General features: G+C 38.5%; 2 protein-coding genes across 3 annotated transcripts; one reads left to right on the top strand and one right to left on the bottom strand.

Annotated features, from left to right (window-relative positions):
* Positions 1-9,988, bottom strand: LOC128741345 (dnaJ homolog subfamily C member 7). 2 transcript variants are annotated; one of them, XM_053837105.1, is made up of 4 exons: positions 9,633-9,988; positions 2,141-2,391; positions 572-1,621; positions 1-505 (listed from the first exon to the last, which is right to left on the bottom strand). In XM_053837105.1, exons 1-4 carry the CDS (start codon positions 9,842-9,844, stop codon positions 396-398), a joined length of 1,623 nt encoding a protein of 540 aa, XP_053693080.1. In that variant the 5' UTR covers positions 9,845-9,988; the 3' UTR covers positions 1-395. The 2 variants fall into 2 exon arrangements, with proteins under 2 accessions (XP_053693080.1, XP_053693082.1); XM_053837107.1 differs by lacking the exon at positions 9,633-9,988 and adding an exon at positions 2,602-2,802.
* LOC128741344 (zinc finger protein 91) lies at positions 4,394-9,188 on the top strand. Its single transcript, XM_053837104.1, has 4 exons — positions 4,394-4,698; positions 5,134-5,878; positions 5,957-7,262; positions 7,352-9,188. The coding sequence occupies exons 2-4, from the start codon at positions 5,143-5,145 to the stop codon at positions 8,997-8,999; spliced, it is 3,690 nt and encodes a 1,229-aa protein (XP_053693079.1). The 5' UTR covers positions 4,394-4,698; positions 5,134-5,142; the 3' UTR covers positions 9,000-9,188.
* Positions 9,989-16,251: the final 6,263 nt, after the last annotated feature.

A 16,251-nucleotide genomic window follows, 5' to 3' on the forward strand; every position in this document is an offset into this window, starting at 1 on the left:
TTTTATGTCTATTTATCGGAATAGGTTCAATTTATCTGATACACATGTCAGTTGTACAACAACGCTTGTCAACGGAAAATCAAATCGGTTACCTTTAGATTGCAGAATGTTTTATCGAAACGACTGCTCGTTTAAAAAAGCTCTACTTTGACTGTTTGATACCAGATCACACTCGAGGCATAAACAAGATATACCTCGATACATTCTGATTTTTAAAAGCATAAACATAAATTTGATTAGTGTGGTTTCAGCTGAGTTTAAGTTATTTCTTATGCTGAGTGACTATAACTCTGAAATAAATGCTGAAAATTTTTCCAGCGGCTATTGATTCTACTCAGTTTAAATATTATTATTGTTGGGTAAACCATGCAGTTCTAACTCAGTGACATAGTGTTTTAACCAAAGCGGAATGTGAAATTGCTTCCGCCGCCGCCAAATCCACCAAAACCAGCATCGCCACCTTGGAACTGGAAGAACTGCCGGAACATCTGCTGGGGATCAACTTCTGGAATATTAAAAATAATTTTCGATTAAAAAATGGTTCAATTTCTTTTCTAAACTTCGCATATACCTGACTGGTCTAAATCTTCTATATCATACCCGTTGTCGTAGCGAGATTTCTTCACAGGATCTGACAGAACCGTGTAGGCTTCACCGACTTCTTTAAACTTACGTTCTTGTTCCTTCTTCTCTTCCTCGGACGAGTTAGCATGTCGATCTGGATGATGTACGAGAGCTCGTTTACGATACGCTTTTTTGATTTCGTCCTCCGATGCTTGCTTAGAGACGCCTAAGATTTTGTAGTAATCCTTCCGCTTCGACTTTTTCAGTTGCAGTTTGGCATCCTTTAGTAAGTTCTTAATTTCCATGGTTTTTTCAAATTTAAGAGCTTTTTCATAATCTTTAACGCATTCTTCAAAATTCTCTAAGTTGTAGTAAAGTTTTGCTCTTTGCAATAGCGCTTTCATATATTTTTCGTTTATGACAAGAGCTGAGCTACAATCGGCAATGGCATCCTTAATGCTGCCGAGTTTAGAGTGAACTAATGCACGATTATAATAGAGTTTACTGTTAATGTCCTTATTCATAGGATCCAGCGACAACGCCTCAGTGTAAACCGCAAGTGCATCTTTGAAATTACCTCCCTTGAACATCTCGTTGCCCTTCTCTTTTCGTTCTTTCAACTGTTTCGCTTTGACTCTCATTATCTTTGCTTTCTTGTGATCCGGATCCAGTTGTAGGGCTCTTTCAAAGTGTAACAGTCCCTTTTCCAAATTGTCACTATAGTAGAGCGTAAGTCCACGGACATAAATGGCATCGGCATTGGTAGAATTGGAGTGCATTATGCCGATCGCAATATCTCCTGCTTCATCGAATCGCTCCAACATAGCCAAGCATTCTGCCTTTAGCAATTTATAATGCATGCTGGCGGGTGCGATCTTGATAGCATTATCACAATGATACAAGCATGTCCGATAATCTTGCTTATCATAGCAACTGGCAGCTTTTTCGTTAATTTCACGCAGCTGCTTCAGACCAAGCACCTCATGCTTCAAGCTTTGGTTCACCGGATCGATCTCCAGAAATTTCTTGATAGCTTGTTCCGTACCAACCAAGTCACCTTAAGTGAAAACGTGAAGTGAAATAAAATTAGCTTAAAAACAACTATGAACTTAGTTTTTAAAAATAAGGCAACCTACTAAGTACTAAGACTAAAACAGTGGTTCATCAATTCATTTCGAATTTAATTTAAATCCGGACGCGAGTTGTACTGCATGGCAGTGAAATTAGATAATAATAAGCAACTACGCCCACCAACCTAGTCTACTGCACAACAATTCTCTCAACCTGCTGCTCTAACAGCTGAATAAAAATAAACTTGCATTTTTGTACTGCCATCATATCGATATGCACCTTTTAAGACAACATGCTTAACCGTTGATACAATAGTATTGGTGTGAATTTGTAGACTTAAATTATCTGTATACAGCCTGTAAATACTTCACCAGTAAAGCACCATGTTCACGTATGCATTCATATAGCATTATTGGTAAAAAAAAAACTTAGTCTGCAGTATTATCACACAATTATAAACTTAGCAATTTTAGTAAGTCGTAGTAAAATTTGGAAAAATACTTACCCATCATCAGGCAACATTTGGCGATCCGCATGTAGCCTTTTTCGAATTTATCGTCTAGGCTGACTGCCATTTTGGCATCCCTCAAGGCTGACTTGTAGTCGCCGAGCATTATGTATGTGGCTGCACGGTTTCCATAGTATGCCGGAGTGTCCGGGCAAAGATTGATAGCCTCGGTGTAGAGACTGAGTGCTGCATCATACCGTTTTATCTTGTATTGCTCGTTTCCAGCATTCTTCTTTTCTTCGGCCAAACTGTGAAAATTGAAACGAAAATAAATACAGAAACAGTTATTTTTCTATTATTTCATAGATACTGTTGAACTTCATAATCTGATTCAATAACAAACATGTCGGTCGCTGTCATGTACGTAACTCATAACCAGTCTTACCTGTCTGAGACTGATTTGGACTTCATAACACTTTCTCGAGTGACCTCGATTTCGTTCTTATGACTAAAATTACCTGGTATCCTCGAGTGTCATCATATTGCTCAATATAATTCTATAAGTACCAAAATCACATCAAAACACTCGAACGTAACAAAGTTTGCTATTTTTAATTCACGACAGAAGAAAAAACACTCAATTGGCAATCAATCCTATAGCAACCTGAACTACAAAGCCTGTCACAGTATGCTCGGAACAACCAACCAGTCCGCCCGAGCAACGATAAAGGAGTGTTCCAAACCATGCAATCATTAATCAGGGAGCATAAATTTACAAAGAGCAAAATGGAGAGAATGAAATGTGGTGAAAATATGTCATCCAGGCAAGGGGTGGTGAATTTCTTCTGACATTTACCGTAAGCTGGTGCATATATTGCCAATCCGCTACATGGATTGCTGATGTGCGGCTGTGCTTTTGGTTTGTTGGCATCCAACAGTATAGGAAACGGTTTTTCTGCGGGGAAAATTTTCCAGATGAAAACAAACCGCGTATACGTATATGTGGCGAAGTGTACGTAAAATAATTTAATATCTATATTTTGGATAATAAATTTTAGAAATATAACTGGGATTGGAAATAGAGAAGGCAACCGAGAAAAAGCGTCAAACATAGCTCTGGCCTTAGAACAGTACTTGCCATCTTGGATTAGTCACCGGCAGTGCACCATTTTGCACATTTTTTCCTATTTTTATCATTTTTTACCCTTATTCAAAGCTAGGTTTTGAGAAAACAAAATTTTAAAAACTAATAATTTTGTATAAAGGGGTCCACAGAATCGAATAGGGTTTATCCCATTTAGTCTCCAGAGAACAGTTTTTTGGATGGTGGACTACAATAAGTTTGATGGTATGGATATCTTTTCTGACACTAAATGTTAATGTTTTTACTGTATTTTGTATCCAGCTGAAAAAAAATAATTATTTTCATTTTCGTGTTAGGGTTATAAAATAAAAAAAATTTTCCGAGAATTTTTATCAAACAAAACCTTTCATTAGCTAAGCAAAATAACCCGCCTTTATGGCGAAACGCTGCGCGTAGAATAATGAAGTACTTTGCACGTGGTGCTCGTGGTTTTGCCATTATTTGTTTTTCGGGTAATTTCAATTTACAAACACAAACATAAATATAAGGTATAACTACCAGTAGTAGATACTTTTAGTGCTTAAACTGGCATTCGAGTATACGCTTACAATATCAGTAAACAGTAACATTCTATTAAGCTAACAAAAATACCATCTTATGTTGCAAATCACTATATTTTGCGAAAACAGATTGGAATGTCCAATTTCCTTTAATGGGCCCTTTGGGGTTTACAATAGGCAAACGACCGGATCCATTATAGGAATTCATGTGCTTTTCTTATGGAGAGCGGTCCATAAGAGCGGTTGTAGCGAGAGGGTCCACTATTGGTAGACATACCCTATAGATATCATGTTCACCATGTTCACACACGGAGAGCACAAGATATTCACCACTGCAATGACCACCACATCGAGATTCAGCACAAAATATGTCTGATATGCTGTGTACAGTGACCTATTTTTCAAAATTTTATAAATATTTCCTAGAAGTTGATATAAATACAAAACAATTATTTATGATTTAGATATTGGGACAAGCTACAGATTCATGAAATTTATTAACATTTTTCTGCCGTTTTCTTTAGATAGCCCCAACACGTCGATGAGACGATGTCTTCGTCGCTCAAACGCTCTCCAGTTGATTTTGCTCTCTCACTACCAACACCATTGTTATAAACTTCAATGCTCGCGCAGTAGACATTTTTCGTGGTTATGTTCAGTTGAATCCAAAAGTATTCTCGGAAAAAAATTAAAAAGTTAATAGTTGATTCGTAAATTTTTAATTTGAAACCTTACTATTTTGGTTTTACCACTAAAAGTGTCCGCAAACGAAAAGCTATTGTTAGGGAAGAAGTGATGTAACGCTACGTTGAAAGGAAAAAGAAGCTCCGGAGCTAAAAATTTCCCTTCGCTCTTTGCGACTGGGTACTCTTTTCGACGTTCGTCGTCATTTTCATTCATGCTTACTTGCAATAATCTAATATGGCGCAGTAGATTCTACGTGGAATTTGTGTGCTTAATACAAAATTTTGGTAAGTACCTGTTTTATAAATTTTTAAAGTTTTATGTTTTGTTTACAATCAGCTGATTGGTTATGTAGTTTTGTTTTGATTGGAGTACAACTGGTACTAACCTCATTCTTGGACCATAACCTCAGAAATTTATTGCTACGACAAACCATAGCCGAGTTGATTTTTCAGGTTAGAAGTGCATTGAGTCTGGCAAATATTCCACCATTATTGATGGTCCTGCAGTGCATTAGTATTGGTAACAAGTTTCATACAGAGGCGAGGTAACCACTACATGGGTAAAGCTAAGCACGTTACCAAAATGTAATAGAGTAGTAAGGGGCATATGGGAAATAGTTTGCGTAGCTTGAAATAGATAAAAAAAAAGTCTAATCGCCTAATAACCCAAATTATGTTGTAGGTATGCCAGAACTAAGTTTTCCCTTTCTATTTTTCTAGTGATCCAATATGGATAAAACAGCATTCACAATTTGGGATCCTACCCAACCGAATGCTAAGATGCGTATAATTAATATTCCTGGCCAAGGCCATACCCAATATATAGAGTCCATTTCTGGACTCAGCAAAACAACGAGACCATCAGCGACCAATGAACAAATAATTCTGCAGACACATGACGGTCAAGAATTTCTTGTAGACGAAAATGAAATTGGTCGAATTGATCAGATTCCACCGGAAAATTTAATCTACATGTCTGCTGAAGATGGATCCTTTATCCAAGGCGAGGTTGTCCATGTTCAAGCTGAAGGTCAGCAAGTTCATCAGGAGCTGATCATGCAGCAAGATCAGCAGCAATATATGGAATGTGAGGTAACAGAAGAAGTAATTACAGACGATTGGGTTCAGACAGACGGGCAAGACTGTGTACAGGTTACCGTTGATCAACTGGGTGCAACGGCAGTGATTGGTTCTGCTGAAGATGAAGAAACGGTTCCGCTTCCGACAGATCAGGATGAGTACACTACGTCTCGGCCATATCCCTGTGATTTCTGCAGCCGACGGTTTCGAAAGAAGGCAAATTTAATGAACCATATGATTGCCCATTCAAATGATAGACCACATATTTGTAACTTATGTGGTGCACGGTATATGCGACGCTGCGATCTGTTGAACCATCTTAAACTGCACGCCTACTCAACGGATGATCACGAAGAACCGATCAGAAGCGATCCCGAGGACGATTGTAAGTATTTTTTTAAAGTGCGCAACCAAAGCACTCGTCACAGGATCTATTAACGAACTGGTTTATTTCGTATTTTAGACGATTATGAATTGTCCAATTCTCCACTAACAAGCCCAGATAGACGCTCTCCATCTTTAGAAGGCGACGATAACGACTTGCTAGTTCCGGCATCAATACAATATCGTACACCCAAATCAAAGCAAATTAAAAGACCTCGTGCCAAAAATAGTGGGAGTGCCGGAAGACCCAACAAAAAATCATCTACCTCATCAGTCAGAAATCGACCGTGTCAAACACAGCATAAGTTCGACAGCTCATTCAGTACCTCAATTGAACCGTTTGTTAATCTTCCTCCAAGATTTCCGGTCACCGATGAACGTAAACCATTCGTCTGCCAGCATTGTGGTATTTCGTTTGCTAGAGAAAAAGCTCTTGCATCACACTCTCGAGTGCACGGTGGAGATTGTCAATTTGAGTGTGAAACTTGCGGTGATCGGTTTTGGGATAGAACCATGCTGCAAGACCACATTCGTCAACGCCATGCCGCCAATCTGGTGGTCATTGGACCTAAACCAACCAAAGCCCCTTACACACCATTTCAACAAGAAATCGAAATTCCTAATCTGGAAGATGAAACTACCAAACATTATTATTGTGACAGTTGCGGAGCGATGTTTCCGAAACCAGACCAACTTAAACGTCATATAAAACAGCTTCACAGTGCTGAAGAACCGATGCTTGAACCAATAAGTCAAATAGTCCGGCAGAGGCAACAGCATAGCCAGCAAGCTGCAGATTGCGACCAAGAAGAAGACGACCAAGATCAGTGTGATGAAGCCGAAGCGCAGACACCCTTGTCCTGTAACGTTTGCGGCGAGAACTTTGCCGAAGCGTTAGATTTATTAGCTCATGCAGAAATCCACACGCGGTTCGAGCCACACAGGTGTCAATTATGCAGGGAAACATTCGTTGACGAAAAAACCATCAAAGATCACGTTCAACGGACCCACAATACTGAGCTTACAGACACTAGCTGCGTGGTTTGCGGAAAATCTTGTAAAACTCATGCCGCGCTGCTCAAGCATGCTTGGGAACATTCGCGTGAGCGCTTAAATCACGGAACGCATTGCTGTTCTAAATGCGGTAAGACTTTCTACAACAAGGCTCGCCTAAAACGGCATATGGTTTCGCACCGCAATAAATCGGTCAAATGTGAAGTTTGCTTAGAGGAGTTCCCCGATGGGAGAAGCCTGATGAACCATCGACATTCGCACACCAAGTCTCGCCAGTTTCCGTGCAATGAATGCGGTAAAACCTTCGGTTCCCGTTCATCCCAACAGATCCACCTTAGAATCCATTCTGGTGAACGACCTTACGGATGCCGGTAAGTTAGTTAGCACAAATGAAAAACCAATATAGAATCAGAAATTTATTACTGCAAACTTAGACGATTTTTTTCTATATTTTATACAGCTTTTGCTGGAAAGCGTTCGCTGATGGAGGAACCCTGCGGAAGCATGAGCGTGTTCATACTGGCGAAAAACCTTACGGCTGTTCTGTTTGTCCTCGCGCGTTCAATCAACGAGTAGTGCTCCGAGAGCACATTCGCTCCCATCACTCTGCTCCAGATTCTAAACGAGGAAATGCAGCACAACCATACTTTTGCTCGGTTTGCACTCAGCTTTTCGAATCATCAGTGGAGTTAATACAACATTTGATCCAACACAGTGATCTGAACACGGCAATGAAACGGCAGCCGCCGACATTTCCGCGAAAGTATAAACGAAGGAAAAAGCTTAAATCGACGGATGCCGAAAAACTCAATTCGACGAAATGGAAAAGAAAGGGCAACACTACTGTCGTGGAAGAAGCAGCGAGTGATGAAGTGATGGAGGATGAAGAATTGCTCAAAAATCCGGCCGAGATATTACTCGAATATGGGACAGGAAATTCCAACAAAAAGCTAATCGCGTCTCCAAAGTATATTAACTCCTACGAGCTATTAGCATCTACATCTGGCATTACTCATACAAAGCCCGGTAATCTAGACGACAGCGGCATCAATCTATTGAGCGATGTAGTTATAATCAACAGTCCTCCAACGAAAATGGAATCCAAGTTTAAACCCGAAATACCGGCATCACCGAAACGTCGAGCGGGGAAACTACTATCTACAACAGCGGCTTCCCATACTAGCGGAAGTCAACCGAGCTCTTCAACAAGCAATTCACGTCCTCGAATGATACATACACAAAAAACTCGCGTGTCCGCCACAGATGGGAAGCGTAAAACTAAAACGATTATAACTAAGGACGTTAAATGCCATCCCGAAGATAGAGAATATTCGACTTTGGAATTTAAGAGAGCTAAAAACCGGTCCGTAGCGACGTACCAGGAAATTCCATCAGATAAAATTTCATCGGAAAGTTTTCCTCTGCTGGATGACGGGCGTGAAGACGATTGCGACGGAGAGGAGCAAACAGAAAACGATGGTTTAACAACGGATATCAATCGTAAGCAGGATGTCTCGGAATACGAAGAACTGCTCAGTCAAAATTTACTTATGGAGATATCGCGCAAAGATAAATACATCGATAAATATAATAGTGACATCGTCAACGATCTAGAAGAGATCCTGCGATCGCCTATTAAAAATACCACTAATAATGTGCCACCGGCTGTAATAATGGCTACTCCAAAAACTAGTCAAAGTAAGCAGTATGAAACGACGACAAAAAATCGGGAAGATAAACTCCCCAACAAATTGTCGAAGTATAGCAAAACAAACGAACAATCACTTACATCTGTCCTTCGAAGTCAACGTCTGACACGTCGCCAACTAGAACGAGAAGTTAACTTTCTACGTGAAGCTTATGCAACGGACTCGATAACTATCAAGCAAGAGAAAGACAGTCCGGATAAGTTATCGACCATGTTATTAAATGACTTACAGACAACCTCGTCAACATTTGTCCACCCAAAACGGGAGCCATTGCAAAACGTACCGATGGGTGAGACACTACTGGAGACTCTCCAACCAGAACGTTTTGAATGCGAAATGTGTTCTGCCACATTCGAGGACAGATCTCAGCTGTTGCTGCATGTGCCGATTCACATTTAAACGTTTTTGTTATAAAAGTTACTATTTCCTATTTTTTCATATCTAAAGCTTTTCAAAAATGTTGAAACATTTTACGCTTTTGTTGATGCTAACTTTTTATGATAAAATAGAACGTTAAAATTATCTACTCGCGAAATGCGAAGTAATTGTAAATGTTTCTTTGAAATAAAGTTGAAGAAGTCAATAAAATTGAACACTACAGAATTACAAATGTATGCGATTTTAATTTATTCAAATTCTCCTCCTTTATATATTTTACTTAGTAAAAATCTTCAGATTGATTAGATGACCTTTTGGCTTTTATTCCTTCTTTAAAAAACGAGTTGGTTTCTCCTATCTCCAACCAAAATTTAATTTCAAAAAGCTACAACCAACCTAAATTTGATACGAAGATAGTTTTTAGGTTTATGATAGAATTCCTCAAACAAGGTAATTGATAATTAAGTTAGTTGAATGAGACAATCGACTATAATTCCCGAAGTAACGGGCATGTTGAGCGAATGTACCAGCGAAACCAAACGGGCAATAGACTCGGCGGAAAACGAATAGTAGGTACGAATGCGAAGTATTCAATAACAGTGAATTTTGACTATATTACACGATTTTACGTATTATTCGTGATAAGCTACTTACGTTTGGTTATTTATAGTGTTGTCTTCAATATCCATATCAACCGGAATAAGGTCATCCGTCTCTACTAGAGGCGTCTCGTCCGAATCTGGTTCCATGACCACATCCGGCGATGTAGCATCTTCACCGGAGTTGTTTCTTCTTGGACTATCATAAATCACAATCACATCGTCGTTTTCATCACTCACCAAATCGATTATTTGCTCGGCTGACATTTTTATTGGGCTGCTGTAACCGGTGACCCGCTCAACTCTTTTTTATTCAAGTGCAATAAAATTCAGACGCACTCTACGTAGTATAAAAAGAACTTAGTATTTTCAGAAATTATACTTTATCAAAAATCTTATATATTTGCATTCAGCTATATAGCGATAGCTGAAACGCTGGAGGCTGAGCAGTCTGGTAGAAGAACAAAATACGAAGGAAGAGCGAACGAAGTACACAAAACGTATTTTTTTGACAGCAAGATGCAAGAACGTTTTCTAACCAATTCATAATGAGCTGTGCGATATTTGTAGCCCTGTTGTTGACTTGACACCGCTGGGTACAAATTTTTAGCGGGAAAGACTGTGAACCATTTCGCGAAATTTTTAACTTTTTGGTTAAATTTTGACAGCACGATGGTTTTTCGAAAATAACCCTGCTAGGGATCATTTGCTTGAATTTTTTTTCACCAATGTATGGATGTTTAACATATAACAAATTTGTTTATTCAACCCGAAATGAAACGAGATAAATTTTATCTATCAAATAGGAGCAAATGAACACCAAAAATTCATCCAATTCCAACCTGGACTGAATAAATCAATTTGCTGTTATCTTCATCCTCACCTTATATATGCTCTCATTGAATAAAACAACTATCAATCTGTCAAATATGAAATGGTTCGCATTCTGAACTGATTTTAACACCCCGTAGGCAGGCAACCATGTTTTCGCTGCCAACATCTCGTGTGTGCGAAAATGAGATACCATGTCAGCACTGCGTTTCACTCAACTGCCAGCAGTCTGATTTGGGCCCGCTGTCAAATTTTGAGCCCCGGACATGCTGTCGCTGACGTTCACTGCAGCTCGATATAGAGATGTCAATGGGGTGGATTTTAACCACTCGAGGAGAAATAACCATCAAACTTCCCAAGTTAATTCTATTTGTGAAGTCAGTGCACAGGTTGGTTAAAGAGTGAAAAGGATAGTCAAAACTTTGCACCAAATCTTTGGCAACTTTATTCACGTCAAGTTAACATTTCCAACCTTGATTGTTGTTGTAGAAGTATTAAAATCCGATCAAGCGTCATACACAATTGACGGTTTAGCTGACCGGGCGAATTTGAAAAAAAAACTTAATACGCGTCTTCTTGCTCAGCAGCTTTGATAATATAGCTCACGTGCAACTTACTTCTCTCCAGTTGAAACTGTCGTGCTAATTTGCTCTTACACAATCTGGACGTTCAGAATTCGTGCACATTCGAAATATTTTCAAAACGTTTGCTTTCGTCAAATCAAAATAACAAGTTCATAAAGTGCGCGCCTTGCGCGTATTTGAAATTACAGTCAACTTTCGTTCGTTGGGCTATCTTTAAATGGGCTACGTTTTAATCGGGCTCCCGTTAATTGGGCTATAGCCGATCTAAAACGAAGTCAAACGTCACTTCTGACAGTGTATTTATTCTTCCGTGGGGATCTTGAATGATCTATTTCAAATTCAGAAAGTAATTTATATAAAAAAATATTAAAATTAATTAAATGGAATACAATTGTATCATGTCGATTTCTGATCATTTTTGAGCTTGATTCTCCCATTTTTAGTATCAGGGTGAAACAGTATAAAATGCCAATTTATGTTAACATTGTCGTATGAAATTGTACTCCCAGTAAACCATTTGGTTTGTATATCTCGATTGCAACTGAGATATACGAAATCATATCTAAACGAAAAAGTTATATTTCGCGCCATATAAGAACATATATGTACCAAAGTGGAGGCGATATACGTGCGAAAGCTTTGACAATTATTTGTAATTATATTTTACGTAGTTTTTATAACACGCAACTAAATACTCCTGAATATATGATTAAGACATAATCAAATATTGCAATCGTCTATACTGCTTTATAATTCACAGTCATGAATTGTATATAAAGGCACGCACGACTGCAAAACAACTTATTGTTCACTTCGATTTGACATACTCTAATCATTATACAATTCCAATGTGAAATTGACATGAAAACGATTTAATGTGAACTTTCTATTACGATTTTGTGTTATCTGGGCTGTTCACTTGTTAAACAAACTAAGTAGGAATATTGCTGTTGCAGTTGAAAACCGTAATAATCGACGTGCGACTTTCGGTTTTATTCTTGTTCTGTGCGTCGCAACTATGTCGCACGTGGTGCGCTGTATAGTGCATCAATGTACAAACACAGCGCACCACGTGCGGCGTAGTTGCGACACACAGAACGAGAATAAAACTTAATGTCGCACGTCGATTATTACAGTTTTCAACTGCAACATCAATAAATATCAACAACGAAAAGATTAAGTTTCACTTTGGTTCCGTATTTAATATAGGTACATATTTGCATAGACTTTTATGTGACGATTTCGACAAAAATAATCGATGTATCCCTCGGTTTTGACAGCTTCAGCTCAATTAACGAAAGTCTTTCACTAAGTGAGCTGAGAGCTTAGTGCAATTAGCGAAAGTTGACTGTAAATATATAGGTAGTTACCAAATATTCAGATTGACAACGAGTTCGCCTAAACGACTGTTTCATATTATTAACGCGGGTGGAGTGCACTGAAACGTTATATTTCAAGTGACAGTAGTACGCAAAAATTTTGTTTTAAAACTGAATACCTAGTTATTTTTGCAACTTCATTCAAGTTATATGCAATAACAAAAACACAAATTACAAAAAATCGATTGATATTGATATTGTGCCTGGCAGCCAAATCTGGAATATTTTTCCTAATACCAACGAAACAGCAACATTGTCGTTATTGCTCTTTCTCTTTCTTACTACAGTGATTTCAGTGTGTCGCAGTTTGGTGCAGTCGCACTTTCAAACTGCAGAGTCCAGTTTGGTGGGAAGTGTACACTCAAAATAATCCACACGTCCTTTCCACGTGAAAAATCACGTAAATTTCTCTACAGGGATTAACGTGACTTTCAGGTGATTGTTATTGGAAAAAATAATATTGTGCTTCCCGAGAAAATATTTCGTTTTTCAGCTTTATATAGTTGTGCGCAAAGGTAAATCATGTATTATTGACAGTGTAAGCACGTGTAAGTTTTCTATATGTTTATTCTCTTATTCTTTGCTTAGATAACATTTGTTTTGTTCTATTACGTACAGTCTTACAAACAACACAGTTACAATGTCTTACGTTAACCGAAAATGATAAAATTTAAATGCTGATTGCGTTTGTAAAAAATTGGTCCATGTTTGAACGGACAAACACGAAGCAAGCTACCCTAGCATTCAGCTGATGAGCGAGAGAGAAATATTGTTGCTTTTCTCATCACTCTTGTGTTGACAGTTTCTTACGAGATTTCGTGTGAGTGTAAAAGAGATACTTTGACTGCGAGCAACCAGAACAGAGCTGCGCGCAACTGTTAGGCGCACAACTTAACCTACGAAAGAAAAATTTTAGATAATAATCGCAATAAAATCTATCTGATTTACACGTTAACGCATTAGTATGCGTGCGAACTACCTGAAAATCACGTAAATAGTATAGGAAAAGCTAGGTGGAAAATATTCACATAACTTTTCAGGTAACTTCGACGTGAAATATATTTTGAGTGTATATTAAGGCCCAAACAGAATGCAGCGTTAACGCATCCGTCAGCGTCAATTTGACAGTAAACCCATGGGAAAACTGTCAGAATAACGCTGACGGTCGCGTTGACGCAGCATTCTGTTTGGCCCTTTAGATGCATATGCGTTATAAACGCATAAAACGCAAATAGGGTAACCAACGTATTTTGGACCCTATCAGCAGCTGTACATAATTTGGACACTTATAGTAAAATCAAATCCAGCTTTTTACGAGCCATAATGGCGGACGTTGTCGTAATATTTGAACAGCATTTTTGACATTTCCTTAATACATCGCACGTTTTCTTTCCGTACATTCCTTTAGTTTTACCGTGAACGCGCGGAAACAAGACGTGCGATGTATTAGTGACATGTCAAAGTTGCCGTTCAAATATTACGAACACGTCCGCCATTATGGCTCGTAAAAACCTGGATAGAAGTGTCCAAATTATGTACATCGGCTGATGGGGCCCAAAATAGGTTGGTTACCCTATATACTGCACTTCCCACTAAACGGGACTTTACAGTTTGAAAATGCGACTGCACAAAACTGCGACAAACCAAAATCACTGTAGTAAGAAAGAGAAAAAGCAAGTTGCTCTTTCGTTTCGTCATATCCACCTTTTCGCGCGCTGAATAGCGGCTACTGTGTTACCTGACTCACTGCGAATATGCGTTGTGTTCGCGGGATCGTGTTAGTTCGAAAGGCTTCGAAAAATATCGCCTTTGTATCGAAAATATCGTTAATTTTGATCACTAAAAATAACGTATTTCAAGTTCCAGTAGTTCCAGTACGCAATAATTGTATTGTGAAACTGAATTGTTATTTATGCAACTTTTTATCAGTTAAATGCAATAACAAAAGAACAACTGTCGACCAACATTTGAAAAGGGCGGATAAGTCAACTGTCAAACAGAACGAGTGAGAGTTCATTTTCCTATGCTGCTCCAGCAAAAAATAACTCTCGCTCGGTCGGTTTGACAGTTGGCTTATCCGCCGTTTTCGAATGTTGGTCGACAACTTATAGTTGGTTCTGGCCGCACTGTCGTGACGGCACCGGGCACCCATACAACTATGGCTCGGAAAATACTCCACCTTCAAACGTTACGGTCTTGAGCCGAGACGTCAAACTGGTGAACAAAAAGGAATTAGCAAGTCGATCGGGAGAACACGTGAACGATAGTCGTGCAGAGTGCAAAAATCCTTAAAAATACATATTCGTTAAACCTTAAATCTAAATTAAAAGTTTCTTAAATCCTAATTTGCTATCCTACTATTTACAGTGTACCCCCGTTCGTTTGAACGATTCCTCATGCAAACTAACGGGGTTAGTTTTTAATTTGAACAACTGGCAACCCTAAATATGCTAAAACTTGTGTGAACTGGTCGCCCTACTCTTTGTTGTTGTTTTAGTGGTTTGATTCAGTTGGGAGTTGGAAGCAGCGATTATTTCATTCTTCGATCGGATTTCTATCATAATCGTTGAAAAAACGCAATGTGAAACAGGTTAAACACGCTAGATCAGTACAAACAAATCGCGTTTATGCGCATTGTCTGCATAAGCAAATGATGCTAGATGATGTCATGTTGAGCATGACATTTGAACCATTTTTAATTTGCACGTCGTGCAAACCAACGGGGTGCAAATTAAAAAGTGTTCAGATTAAAAACGGTCAAACGAACGGGGGTCCACGGTACAACTAAAATTACAGTTGATATAAAGTGAGTAATACCCATATTTTGACCCGTAATTAAATAAACCTAACCTATCTTAAACTAAATTCTCCTCAACCAGAACTGTGCTAGAAGCACCAGGAACAGCTTACTCTACTTGTATTAATTAGAAAAGAAAACCGATTTATGTAAGTAAAACCTACTGTGTTACCTGACTCACTGCGAATATGCGTTGTGTTCGCGGGATCGTGTTGGTTCGGAAGGTTTCGAAAAATATCGCCATTGTATCGAAAATATCGTTAATTTTGATCACTAAAAATAACGTACTCAAACGTTATATTTCATGTGCCAGTAGTACGCAATCATTGTATTGTGAAACTGAATTATTATTTATGCAACTTTTCACAAATTAAATGCAATAACAAAAGCACAACTTATAAAAAATCGTTTGTTATCGATATTAACTGCATATGCGTTATAAACGAATAAAACGTATGGTTACGTTTTATTTCAATAATATGCATATTTGCAGTGAGTCAGGTAAAACAGTAGTGAAATTATATTAAAGTTGATTAAAATGAATTAAAATTGCAGCTTAAAGCTGTCTGGCATTCACAAAACTTCAACCTGGTGGTTTGCGTACTGCTATAAAGAAATCGGTCCTCACGCTTGTTCCACGGTTCGGAATATTATAAAAAATCGTTTGTTGTCGATATTAACTGCATATGCGATATAAACGAATAAAACGTATGGTTATGTTTTACAGCAAAGTTTCGTTAATTGGTGGTTCGTTAATTGGGCGATTCGTTAATTGGGTGTTCGCTAATTGGGCTATGTGACAACCTGAATGTCAAAATTGTATGGAATTTTCGAGTTTAGAAATTTCTAACAACTGTCAGTCGGCCCAATTAGCGAATCAGCTGGAGTGCAGTCATGGCCCAATTAACGAATTCAGGCTGTATTTCAATAACACGTATATTCGCAGTGAGTCAGGTAAAACGGTAGGTAGTTCATAGTAGGTACACCCAGTGGGTAGCTCTTTTCGAAACATTGCTGTCAAATTCAAATGGTGCTGATGTCAAATAGCGCCCAGCCCTAAAACTGGTTGTCGAAAGCTCAACA

Source organism: Sabethes cyaneus, chromosome 3, assembly GCF_943734655.1.
Source record: "Sabethes cyaneus chromosome 3, idSabCyanKW18_F2, whole genome shotgun sequence".
In the NCBI taxonomy this organism is placed as follows: Eukaryota; Metazoa; Arthropoda; class Insecta; order Diptera; family Culicidae; genus Sabethes; species Sabethes cyaneus.